At 33.2% G+C, this 13,467-nt stretch overlaps 2 protein-coding genes across 2 annotated transcripts in view; both read left to right on the top strand.

Moving 5' to 3' along the window:
• The first annotated feature begins 1,531 nt into the window (after positions 1-1,531).
• Positions 1,532-3,313, top strand: LOC134701602 (uncharacterized). Its single transcript, XM_063562743.1, has one exon. The coding sequence runs from the start codon at positions 1,540-1,542 to the stop codon at positions 3,229-3,231; it is 1,692 nt and encodes a 563-aa protein (XP_063418813.1). The 5' UTR covers positions 1,532-1,539; the 3' UTR covers positions 3,232-3,313.
• A 2,995-nt stretch (positions 3,314-6,308) lies between these two features.
• LOC134701595 (uncharacterized) overlaps positions 6,309-13,467 on the top strand; it is a 29,185-nt gene continuing 22,026 nt past the window's right edge. The window contains exon 1 of the mRNA XM_063562736.1: positions 6,309-6,388. The gene's annotated coding sequence lies outside the window, so the exon portion shown is untranslated. The remainder of the gene's footprint in view (positions 6,389-13,467) is intronic.

Here is a 13,467-nt window from a genome sequence, read left to right as displayed (position 1 = left end):
TCAGACTCCGAAAAATTAAGAGAAAATTGACAAAACATTAATGTGTACTTTGTTTTTCTTATGTTGCCATGGCGCTGTCAGTTTATTTTCGACTTATGACTTATGAGTTTTAATGTCCCTTTGATATGTTTCGCCTCTTATTTGTAGTCATGGGGCTACGCTAACTTTGATTGTTGTGGTAATTGATGGTGATGGCACACGTAATGGTGTTATAGGCTGATGATGACGATGTTGTTGTTGTAAACACCTACTGTTATAATTATTATTCATTATTTCATTATTATATTACATAAATAAGTGAAATTTGTCAACATATATAATTTCTACTTTCGTTCTGGTGCAAGGTATTTGTCTTTGTTTTATCAACAACCCTTAAGATATGGTCATCTATTGCATGTATTTTTACGACAGGCAGTGAAAACCTTGACTTTTGAAGGTAGTTTTTGATGAAGTTGAACTCTAAATTAGAGTTTTGACCCAAATGTTAGGGTCCACTGAACATAAAAAATGATGGTGCGAGTGAGGCATCCGTAAACTGTTTTAAAAACTCTTATTTCGCGTTTTCTTATAAATTTATAACGTGTTTTCATATTTTATAGAAATTGAAGTAATATTTGTTTTAATAAAATCTATTTCTGAACAAGAAATTTTGTATTTTTATACAAATATAGCTTTCTTCTTATTCGGACCCTTCCTGTACCTCTGATTGTCCGGACGGAGTTAAGAGAATAGTGAATGAACTTATGTGTTATGATGTAAATTTCTGTGATTTATTTCATAACTTTTCAATACTGTTGTAACAATCTTTCTCAATTTTAATCGTCATCTGCTTGAAGTTTAATTAGTAAAATAGAACTTAAAAGACCAATGTCATTTTGAGATAAAGGATTAGGCTTAATTAATACTTGTGAATAGACCGAATTTGTCAAATGTTTATTAATTAGTGTCATTTTATATTCGAGCAATCGACATTTATTATAAAAAGAGACAATAAGAAAATATAGTCCGCGAGAATTACCGAACGTTAGAATACGGATGACCCTGTGTTGCTACATTTAAGTACTTTCCAGCAGACTGTGCCCTTTTTATAGTTGTATGGACTTCCTTATGTGATTTTGTTTTATGTTATTATATTGATTTATTTTAGATTCAACAATAGAACATTGAAGGTACAATCTATGCATTTCTTATTCATTCAAATCTACCGTTAGTTCTCTCGTGTTGTAAAATCACAATATGTCAGACTCCGAAAAATTAAGAGAAAATTGACAAAACATTAATGTGTACTTTGTTTTTCTTATGTTGCCATGGCGCTGTCAGTTTATTTTCGACTTATGACTTAAGAGTTTTAATGTCCCTTTGATATGTTTCGCCTCTTATTTGTAGTCATGGGGCTACGCTAACTTTGATTGTTGTGGTAATTGATGGTGATGGCACACGTAATGGTGTTATAGGCTGATGATGACGATGTTGTTGTTGTAAACACCTACTGTTATAATTATTATTCATTATTTATATTTATTTGCAGCTTTGTGTGTAATGGCGACATCCTCTCAAAGCTGTGGTGTTTGTGACCAACGTCACATCAACAAACCATCTACAATCTGGTGTACAGAATGTGACGAGGGACTATGCACAGAATGCCAGGAACATCACAGTTTGTCCAAAGGAACCAGAAACCATAAAGTGACACCAATCATTGAATACACGCAATTACCAGCTGATGTACTAAAGATTAGTCAAAGCTGTAGCAAACACAATCAAAAGTTTCAAATTTATTGCCAGAGGCATGAGTGTCCTTGTTGCAGCAAGTGTATTGTAGAAAGCCATAAAGAATGCCATGACATCGTTAATTTAGATGACGTCATTCTTAATTCAAAAACATCGAATGCCTTGTTTGAGATAGAAGAAACATTAGTTGAAGTAGTAGAAAACATTAAACAAATTCGTGAGCACCAACAGGACAATCTTTCAACTTTGAAAGAGAGGAGAAAGGAAATTGAAGAAGAAATCGAGAAGACCAGAATAAAGATCAACAACCGTCTTGACAAATTACAAAAAGATTTAATAAAACAACTGAATGCGTACAAAGATAAAGAAAACTCGAAAATTCGTCAGTTGATATCATCATTGGAACAGAAGGAAAAGGAAGTTGCCGATTGTCAGCGAAACATTCGAAACATCAAACAACACGGAACGCATCTTCAGATGTTTCTTTCAATGAAGCCTATACAAGAGGACATCTCTAGTAAAGAAAAGTTCCTGCACTCACTTTTTCAAGGTGAGGATTTGAACCAGAATTCTCTAGAGTATAAAATAAACGGTGCTATTCAGAATATCATGTCAAATGTAACTAGTTTTGGAGAAGTATATATTGAAGCTAAACCTTGCGATCTTGTCCTGAGTAGAAAGAATGCTAAACAAGCCCAGATAATGGTACCAACCGTTCAAGCAAGATCCATTGAAGATATACAGCTGCGTATAAACAAGACAATAAACATACAAGGACAACGCGTTTACGGATGTTGCATGCTGCTGGATGGTAGATTAGTATTTACTTTTCGCGATGAAAGCACAGTAAAAGTCTTCAACATGGAGGGATCAAAAGATTTTGAGATGGAGATACCGTGTGGTGTATTTCATATAGTAAACATAGGCGATACTAATACATTGGTTGTTACATCCGGGGAATCAGAGAAGCAATGTCTTACCATTATAGACCTGGAGAGGAAACTAATCAAGAAAACAATTTCACTGGCTTCTCAGAATTATGGCTTAGTATTGAGGGACAATCAGTTAATTTATTCCGCTTACAACAAAGGCATACGAATGATAAATCTGTACGACGAGTCTTCGAGTAACATAGTCCAAGAAGAGATGGCAACTGAAGGTTACCTAGCAACATTCAAAGACAACATTTATCATACAAACAGACTAGCACACACTGTTACATGTTATAACCTTCAAGGTGGAATACAATGGACCTTTCAAAATGAAAGCGTTCTGGATAATCCACTAGGGGTCGCTGTAGATAATGATGGTTATGTGTATGTTGTGGGGTTTTGGAAGAACAATCTTGTAGTTATTTCCCCTGACGGACAACAACACAGAGAAGTGTTGACAGAAAGGGATGGTCTTTATAATCCCGTCTCTATTCATTATTGCGGATTAAAGAAACAGCTTCTAGTAGCGAACTGGAATGACCAGGTTCACTTGTTTGATTTTATTTAAACAATGTATATAAGAAATTTCTCTCTTTTAAATCAGAGCGAAATTTTTCGATATCAATTTAATTAAATGCACCTTTATCGTTTGTTTTATAAATTGTTTGTTAAGTATGATTAACAGTTTATTCGGTCAATTAAATATATTTTTTTATCTTAAGCGTTTAAAATGATTCAAAATGGTGTATGTTTTCCCTCTATAACTGTCACAGATAAAGCTTTGATAAAAATGTCAGACATAAAAGTGAGAGGTTTAGCTAGGTTAAATCTTTATTTTCTGCGTGAGGAAATACCTGTGCCATGTCATAATATGAAAAAAATAATTTGTGTTTGAACTTTTAATTTTTTCATATCATTTGTGATTTCTGGTTTGAATTTCTTTTGAAGTTTGGTAAACGCGCGTCTAAATTATAATCCTGGTACCTTTGATAACTATTTACACCACTGGGTCGTTCCCGAGGGTATCACCAGCCCAGTAGTCAACACTTCGGTGTTGACATGAATATCAATAATGTGGTAATTTTTATAAATTTCCAGTTAACAAAACATTGAATTTTTGGAAAAACTAAGGATTTTCTTATCCCAGGCATAGATTACCTGAGCAGTATTTGGCACAACTTTTTGGAATTTTGAATCCTCAATGCTCTTCAATTTTGTACTTCTTTGGCTTTATAAATATTTTGATATGAGCGTCACTGATGAGTCTTATGTAGACGAAACGCGCGTCTGGCGTACTAGATTATAATCCTGGTACCTTTGATAACTATTTACACCACTGGATCGATGCCACTGCTGGTGGACGTTTCGTCCCCGAGGGTATCACCAGCCCAGGAGTCAACACTTCGGTGTTGACATAAATATCAATAATGTGGTCATTTTTTTTTATAAATTTCCAGTTAACAAAACATTGTTTTTTTTGGAAAAACTAAGGATTTGTGTTGACATGTATATTTTTGTTTATTCAAAAATAATTATAATAGACTCAACATTCGTTACAAAATGTGTGGAATTCTTACCAGTTTGAAGTAACCATGAATCATAAAAATTACAAGATTCAAGATTTTGACACTGAACATACAAAATTATGTCTATTAATGTGTAGAAATATAAAGTTGTGTGCATAACTGTAGAAGAAAATAACCAAGTGTTTTCATTTAATGCATTCATGGTATATATCTATTGAAATAATAGATTGAAACTTGCTGCTTTTTTAAGAATAGAGCGTCGTAAACCGACCATCATTGAATTTTTACATTCTAAGATGTATTTCTATTTGTATCCACCTGGTGACTGAAGCCCTTTTAAACTAATTTTTGTTGTTCGTTTTTATGTTGTACTATCTCAGGAAAGGGGAATGTTGGGATCCCGCTGATATATTTAACCCGCCATATTATGTATGTATGTGCCTGTCCCAAGCCAGGTGCATGTAATTCAGTGGTTGTCGCTTGTTGATATATTATATATTTTTTTTCGTTCATTTTGTGTACATATAATATTATTAGGCCGTTAGTTGGCAGTAAAATCATTTCCAACGTGGGGCATCTGTTTGTTTGTGGGATGTTTGAATTTGCAGCAATGTTTAATTAGAACTGGTATGCTGAACCTGATGTCTTGCGAAGAGAGAGTTCCACTCGTTTTGTATGTTAAGGAATCATAAAAACAACTCAGCTGTCCGTAAGTGTCATGCTGTAAGGTAAAATATCTGTCCCCATCCAACACGTCATAGTTTTTAGTTGCAGTTAAAATCTCGCTACATCTCTACCTACCCATCTCGTAGAATCGAATTATGAAGGACGTATGTTGACTTATAATTGCTTACTTTTACACCATTCGGTTGATGACCAAGAGTTGTCTAATTGGCAATCAATTCAATATATTTCTTTTGTGTAAATAGTTACTTGTCCTAGATATAAATGCATACACTCAATGTCATTAGACAATCCATCTATAATAAAATTGAGAATGGAAATGGGGAATGTGTCAAAGAGACAACAACCCGACCAAATAAAAAAACAACAGCAATGAATGAAATTGACAAGCATGTCGTTTCTAACAGAGACTTTAGAATTAGTATAGAAGGTCCTTGCTACTAATCAAATAAAGTGTTATCTTTTCATATGATCATCGTTTACCAATGATCTATGGACTTGTTGCTTCGAACGTTTTAGAAGTATTAGATGAAATCTTTAAATAACGTTCGTATATACGTTTTTTTCCTAACAAATATTCTTATCCCGAGTTTGATGAATAAAATATTCCGGTCAAGCAGATCTAGATGACAAAAAATAAGATATTATGATTTGTGAATCCATTTATTCCCCATATCTTATATTGCCAAATTAAGAGAAAAACAATATGATGTGATTGATAGCTTTAGAAAACTTAAAACATATGATGGCATTTTTACGCCAGAAAAAAGTCTGACTCAAGCCAAAAAAAACCCAACAACACACACACTATCCCTCTTAAAAGAAAAAAAAACCAAAACGTTGCATATTGTTTAATTTGGCTGAAAATGCAAATAAGCACATGAAAACACCTATCGACAAAAATACGAGAAAATCTACACCCAGAGGCCTGTTTCAGCTGGCTCCTAAAAACAGGGGACTCGTTCAGTGCAAATGGGCGTCATACTAAACTCCGAAATATATAAAAAGATATACATATATAAGACACAACTGCATGCACCATGCGGACTGAACATTATTAATATCTGCCGAACAAAAAAAAAAGATAAAACGTTGTAGACGATGGCTTTGTAAACAAAATGTGTGGCTAGTTTACAAAAAAATCACAAGGTGAAAACAATCAGATCCAAGCACTTTTACATAATTACGAAAAATTATAAGCTAATCGTGGATGTTTATATAAATAAGTGAACAGACTATTGTTAACCAAGGATTTGTATATATACTAAAATACAAATTTTTGGTTAATAATAGTCTGTTCACCTATTTATCAAAATAAATCGTTAGGACAAAACTGAAAATAAATTGCTCTACGTAATTATTTGTTTCGGTGAGAAATAAAAACAAGTATGCATGCACGATACTATTGAATTTAAAAAATCCCGCCATGTATTAGTTTCTTAAATAATCACATGGATATCCATATTAGTTATTTTCTAGATGGGAATGAACTCTTGATGAATTTCGCATTAAAATGTAAGTGTTTGATTTAATATTGTATTCGAAATTTCCAAGATTAACTCTCTTTTAAGTTTAAAGCTATTATTCGAATTCTTTCTGATGTAACTATGAGCTTACTGAGTAAACTGTGTAGAAGTTTATAATTTCAACTTCCGTTTTGACGCCAGAAAAAAATCAAATCCAAAAGTAGCGTCCGTTTGACAGTGTGGAATTATAGTGGGATGTTTACACACACACACATGTTCACGCCCGGTCGATTGTTTTTGGGACCTTTATAAAGAGTGTAACGCTCTCTCAAGGAAATTGGTTTAGCCAAAGATGTAATATCCATACATCTATGGTTTAGCATATACACTTATAACAAAAGGAAAACCTACTTGTAAAATTGAGAATGGAAATGGGGAATGTGTCAAAGAGACAACAACCCGACCAAATAAAAAACAACAGCAGAAGGTCACCAACAGGTCTTCAATGTAGCGAGAAATTCCCGCTCCCGGAGGCGTCCTTCAGCTGGCCCCTAAACAAATATATACTAGTTCAGTGATAATGAACGCCATACTAATTTCCAAATTGTACACAATTGTGTTTACACCTAAACATTTATATTACCAGATATATTTTTTTAATACACATGCATGGTGCTTCAGAGAGATAAAACCATTTTTTGGGGAGGGGATTTCGGTGGACATTTTGTTTTCTGAAGAAGGTGTAAATATAAACTTAATAAATATATTACATCTTTGAGATAATTGCATAAAAATGTATCGATTTAATTTGATATGTACATAAAAAATATTATTATAAACAAACGTTGATTAACATTGTGAGTGTAACTGAGGGACAGTATACCATGTTATTCAGATGTTTGTTTACTTTACCATCAAATGCAGTGGGAGTATAAAATTCCCCAAAAGATTAATCCGCTTTTACTGGCCGATGCATGAGTATAACATAATGATATTTTTTTACATAAATACGGCCGTTAGTTTTCTTATCGGTGCCTTTTATAGCTGAATTTATGCGGTATGGGCTTTGCTCATTGTTGAAGGCCGTACGTTGACCTATAATTGTTAATGTTTGTGTCATTTTGGTCTTTTTGGATAGTTGTCTCATTGGCAATCATACCACATCTTCTTTTTTATATAACAGTAAGAAACGAAACTAACAGCATTGTAATGGATAAATTTATATATAATGTATCCGACCGTGGAAGGCTGTATAGCCAGTCAAGATAGTTCAAAACTTCCATTTGTTACATTGAAATGGTTAAGAAACAACCTTTTATCAGTAAATTTGTGACCGACTGCAGACTGTTAAAAATGAAAACAAGACTTTAGTTATTTACGTGCTCTAAATTTATCATATGCACTTCTTTATTTACTTGGCATGGTCATACTTTAATATTTTTCTGTACAATAATTTGATTTAAATAACCTGTAAGTACGCAATTTACTGCTTTCCTTAGCTAGTAAATTTAAATGCCAATTATTTTGGTACATAATAAATAGATTGTTTTCAATATTTTTAATAACAGACTTGCTCAAAATACATTCAATATTACATTACTGATTAAGATCAAGTTCTTTAAACTTTGTTTTCACTCTACAGTTCCAATTTTTTACTTTATTAAAACTGATATTATTACTCCAAAGAAAAATTATCTTATTAAGTCTACAATTAGACATCTTATTAAATCGTGACCATGTTCTAAATATGGAAGACCTATATGCGATAATAGCCGAATCTATCTTAGGTCAACTTTAGCTTTAAAAATATAAACAAAAAAATGAAGACTTAGTTTCTTAAACATTTCTAAATTAATCAAGTGACACAATAATTCCCCTTTCTACATGACGGTTCCCTACTGTAAATACATATGTCTCAAATACTGCTTAAAGTAATTAGAAACAAAACGTAAAATCACAAAAATACTGAACTTAGAGGAAAATCCATTCGGAAAGTCCCTAATCACATGGCAAAATCAAATAACGATACGCATCAAAAACGAATGGACAAGAACTGTCATATTCCTTACTTGGTACATGCAGGCATTTTCAAATGTAGAAAATGGTGGATAAAACCTGGTTCTATAGCACTAACCCTCTCACTTTAATGACAAGTGACCGAAGAAAAATAATGTTAATCCAATTTTTGAACCAATGGGTACATATATCATTAACTAAGTCTTATGTGCACTATTCTATCATTTTTTTTCGTATTATCGTCAAAAAATAATTCAATTATTCACTGTTGAAAATATGGCAGCTAATCAATCGTCGTGTTATGAAGCCGTTGAAAACCATTAACAACGAATCATTGATATTCAGGTAAGCACGTGTATAACAGTTACAATACGATATAGACTATTTTGATTAAGGAGCAATGTCTTCGTTACTAAACGGTTTTCCATTCGTATTCTGTATTGGGGATAGCAGATTTTTACGAGAAAGGTCACGCTGCATACGGAAAACATTTTCGCCGAATTGTTTGCTGGAAGCAAGCAATTAAAAAAAATTAAACTTCTTTTAAATTTGGACAAATAATAGAATTTTCGTGAAAAAAAAGTATATGTTCAAGAGTTTTTTTAATAAAAACTAGCCATTTAGTTATATGGGGAATGCGTCAAAGCGACAACAACCAGACCATAGAACAGACAACAGCAGAAGGTCACCAATATGTCTTCAATGCAGGGAGAAATTCCCGCACCAGGAAATATGCATTGTTTTTAATTTGATGTTTCAAATGACTTAAAAAGAGGGACGAAAGATACAAGAGAGACATTCACACTCATAAATCGAAATAAAAGGACACATATATGGCTAAAACAAAAACAAAAAGAAACACACAATGGTACATAAAACAGAGAATATTAAACTGAAGACTAAGCAACACGAAATCAACTTAAATCTTGGGGTAATCTCAAGTGCTCCGAAAGGCGGAGCAGATCCTTCTCCAAATGTGGCATCCGTCGTGTTGCTCGTGTAAGTACAAACCCTGTAATAAGATTAATTCGGTAGGTCATGTTTGTGAAAATATGACAGGATTGTAGTTACAGCATTAGAAATATATAAGCTATCATCTGTCAAACGGATATTTAATAACGGTCAACCAACTCGTGATGCCGTTCATAAAATTGACGAAATGATGATTTCAACTTCATCATATGACACTCTTGGATTAATAGCTTCATTGTGAACAGCAACTCTCTTTCAAAGTAATCATGCCATGCAATACTAGCCCGGTAATATCGTATCAATTGTTCCTGTCGGATGATTTCGTGCAGATTCAGGGTTATCGGACTAAGATAATTCACTGAAATAATCAGTTTTCCTCACTCTTTTTTGTCACCCTTGAAGATATTGATTTGATAATTGGTATATGGTTTTATCATGAAAAGTTACAGATCAAGTTCGAATTTTAATCCTGCCAGATGATTTTTGTGCAGAGTAATGGTCCTGGAATAATCGGGTTTTATGCTTGAACATATTGACTTGATATTCGTTATATAGTTTACACAATGATAAGTTATAGATCAAGGTAGAATTTTGATCTAATTCAAAACGTTCAAATAGTAGGGAACTATGTATTGCTATAGAATAACCGTTTCACAGATGATATCGGACGTCGCAACTACAATCTCCTTCCCTTTTTATGTTTGTGATTACCGAATTAGACTATTTACCGGGTTTGTAATAACATAAGCAACATGACAGATGGCACATGTAGAGCAGGATCTGCTTACCCTTCCGGAGCACCTGAGATCAACCCCAGTTTTTGGTGAGGTTCGTGTTGCTTAGCCTTTAGTTTTCTATGTATGTTGTGCTGTGTACTATTATTGATCTGTTTGTCTTTTTCTTTCTTAGCCATGGCGTTATCAGTTTATTTTTTATCTCTGGTATCTTTCGACCCTCTATTACAGAATGATTGTTGACTTTTATTTTGGAATGGGGAATATTTGGGTAAAGTGTAGAAAAGTCAAATGTTTAGTACAATTGCAAAAAGAAAGAGGCTTAGATTGTATGCACTCTAGGAGATCTTTGTTTTTTTAAGTATCCACATCTGAATCACGCCACCTCTAGAAGACATGTAGAAAAAATAAATGGAAGTTTTTAACGACCTTGACTAGCTATACGGTTTAGAAAAAGAGATTTACGTGTCACGGTATTTATCTATTTATGTATTTGGTTTTGATGTTATATTTGTTATTCTCATAGAATGCTTTGTTCGATTCTGTGTGTGTTACATTTTAATGTTGTGTCGTTGTTCTCCTCTTATATTTAATGCGTTTCCCTCAGTTTTAGTTTGTTACCCCTATTTTGTTTTTTGTCCATGGATTTATGAGTTTTGAACAGCAATATACTACTGTTATTCCTTTATTTCGAGGAGCACTTGGAAGATCCAACAATATATCGTTGTTAGTTAGAACATTGATGTAGTTTAGGTACATAAAGGCAACAGTAGTATACCGCTGTTCAAAACTCATAAATCCATGGACAGAAAACAAAATCGGGGTAACAAACCAAAACCGAGCGAAACGCATTAAATATAAGAGGAGAACAACGACACAACACCGAAACTGACCAATACCCAGACTTAAGTGTTCATGCTATTGAGGACATGCCAATATTTTCTATGTAAAAAAACGAATGTAAGGGTAGTATGCATGCTACATTTATAAACTACTGCTATTGTAAAATTGCAAAGATAAAAACAAGCACACCTTTTCTTGATAAAAGAACTAAATTGAAATTTTTTTTTATTAGAGCTGCAGAAATACAATATATAAAAAGTTTGAGACGATGGATTTTTATAAACAAAATGTTTCGCTACATAAGGAAATACAAATCACAGCGAGGATGACAAGGTGAAAAAAAATTGAGGCCCCAGTTAGTACTTGTCTGTTCACTTATTCAATAGAATAGGTCCAAAGGAGAGAACTAGATATAGCAGGATAAATTTACCCTATGTAATTACTTGTTTTAAGAAATAAATACAACATTGAACAAGTGTGATTAAATGTGCATAAACAGTAATACTAAAGATTTCACAGATGGGAATGAACTCATAATGATTGTTTCGCACTATACATGTTATAGTACTAAGTTTTTGATTTTATTCGGAATTCTGATAATTAACCTGCTTTTAATTTCGAGGTTTTATATCCTTTCTCATTTATATGATTAATATATACCATAGTCAACAAGTCCGTTTGGCAGTGTAGGGTGCATGAATACACAATCACGTCCGGGCGATATGGGAACGTTTAGGTAGGAGTGTCACGCTCTTTTCAAGTTAATTTGTCCACCATAAACTGATTACAAAAAGACAGAAATGGCTGTACATGTGATACTTTAACATTTATATAACGATGATTACGAGACAAGTAAATGCGTTTGGTGTTTCAACAAGATTAATATTTTTTGGGGATTTCGATTTGCATTTGTTTTCGGATCTCAAGAAGGTGTAAAATAAACTTAATAGATTGATTAACTTTTTTAGATGTCCCTTTATGTTATGATTGTGTTGATTGATATTAACATAATGGATAATACTTGATAAACAAAAGTTGATCTAAATGGTGTTATTGAAGGAAAGTGTGAAATGTAGTTCAGTCATGCGCTTGTTTCACCAAAATTTCCCCCCGAAAGATTGATTATATAATCTTTCACAGGCCACTTTTTTATATGTGCCTTTTGCCTATTATATTGAAAACTTTAAGCCTAAACAACAGAAAAAAACCAACTTCTACAAATCAGTCAACATACACAAATCGTCATTAAAAAAGAGGGACGAAAGATACCAAAGGAACAGACAAACTCATAAATCTAAAATAAACTGACAACGCCATGGCTAAAAATGAAAAAAACAAAAAGACAAAAGTACACATGACACAACAAAGAAAACTTAAAAATAAACAACACTAACCCCACCAAAATTAGGGATGATCACGGTAGGTCACATTCATGAGAGGGAAGGGGATTGTAGTTACGATGTAAAGAACATGACCGATATCATTTTTGAAACGGTTATTCCATAACGGTCAACCAGCTCATGATGGCGTCCGTAAAATTTACGAAGGGAGGATTTCAACTTCACCATTTGGAACTCTAGGTCTAATAGATTCCTTGTGAGCAGCAACCCTCTATCAAGAAAATCATGATAGAAAATGCAAGCACGGGAGTATCGTATCAATTGGGAGATATATACCCCGTATGCAGGTGCTGCTGGAATGTTGCTTTTTAGAAATGGAAAGTTCACAATTGGAAAGCTGAAATCATCTCTTTTGTCATAAAGTTTTGTTTTCAATCGACCCTCATTGACAAGAGTTATTGCCTTTAAATGACGAATTTTAGCAATTTTGTATACGACCACAACAAATTTTGCGGTCGTATATTGGTTTCACGTCGGCGTCGTCAGCGTCAGAGTCGTTCGAAGACATTCAGTTTATGGCAATAACTTATGTATAAGTAAATAGAAATTTATGAAGGTTTCAAACTACAAAAGGAAGGTTGGGATAACTTTTGGAGGTAATGGTCCAAACTTTTTAGGAATAAGAGTCCAAAAAGGGGCACAGAACACATGTTTTCTAGTTTCCAGGCAAGAACGTGTGAATCAGTGTATGGATCTCTCTGAAATTATACCACAAGTTTCCATACTTTCAAGGGATAACTAGGATTGGCTTTGGGGGTGTATTACTCAAACCGTTTATGATTTATGGATAAAAAAGGAAGAACAAGTATTGCCTGGTTAAGGGACAATCAATCAAGTATTGGTCTTTGGATCTCTATGAGATAGATAATTGGATCATTAAGCATTATTTAAGGGATAGTATTTGATTGATCATGATATTTCACAGTATATAGAAGAGAACAAATTTTTTGGATTTTGATTTTGAGAAAGCTTTGATTTTTTATGTTGGACTTTTTGCTATAAATATTAAAAATGTTCATAATATAAGTATCACAATTTTATATGTTGAATTTAACTACGTATTTTGTTGTTGTGCCCATTTTCTAATTGGTCCCAAATTTGGTCCTGTAAAATTCGGTTGTAAAATTTGTTTTGTTTGATTTAATATACATAAAATTAAATTT

The sequence above is a fragment of the Mytilus trossulus genome, unplaced genomic scaffold, assembly GCF_036588685.1.
Source record: "Mytilus trossulus isolate FHL-02 unplaced genomic scaffold, PNRI_Mtr1.1.1.hap1 h1tg000247l__unscaffolded, whole genome shotgun sequence".
NCBI lineage: Eukaryota > Metazoa > Mollusca > Bivalvia > Mytilida > Mytilidae > Mytilus > Mytilus trossulus.
Note: the sequence above shows the minus strand (reverse complement) of the source record. Positions and strands in the feature narration are given on the sequence as shown.

Bases quoted from the DNA above. Each gene is read 5' to 3' on its own strand.
- LOC134701602 (XM_063562743.1), top strand. From the start codon at position 1,540: ATGGCGACATCCTCTCAAAGCTGTGGTGTTTGTGACCAACGTCACATC.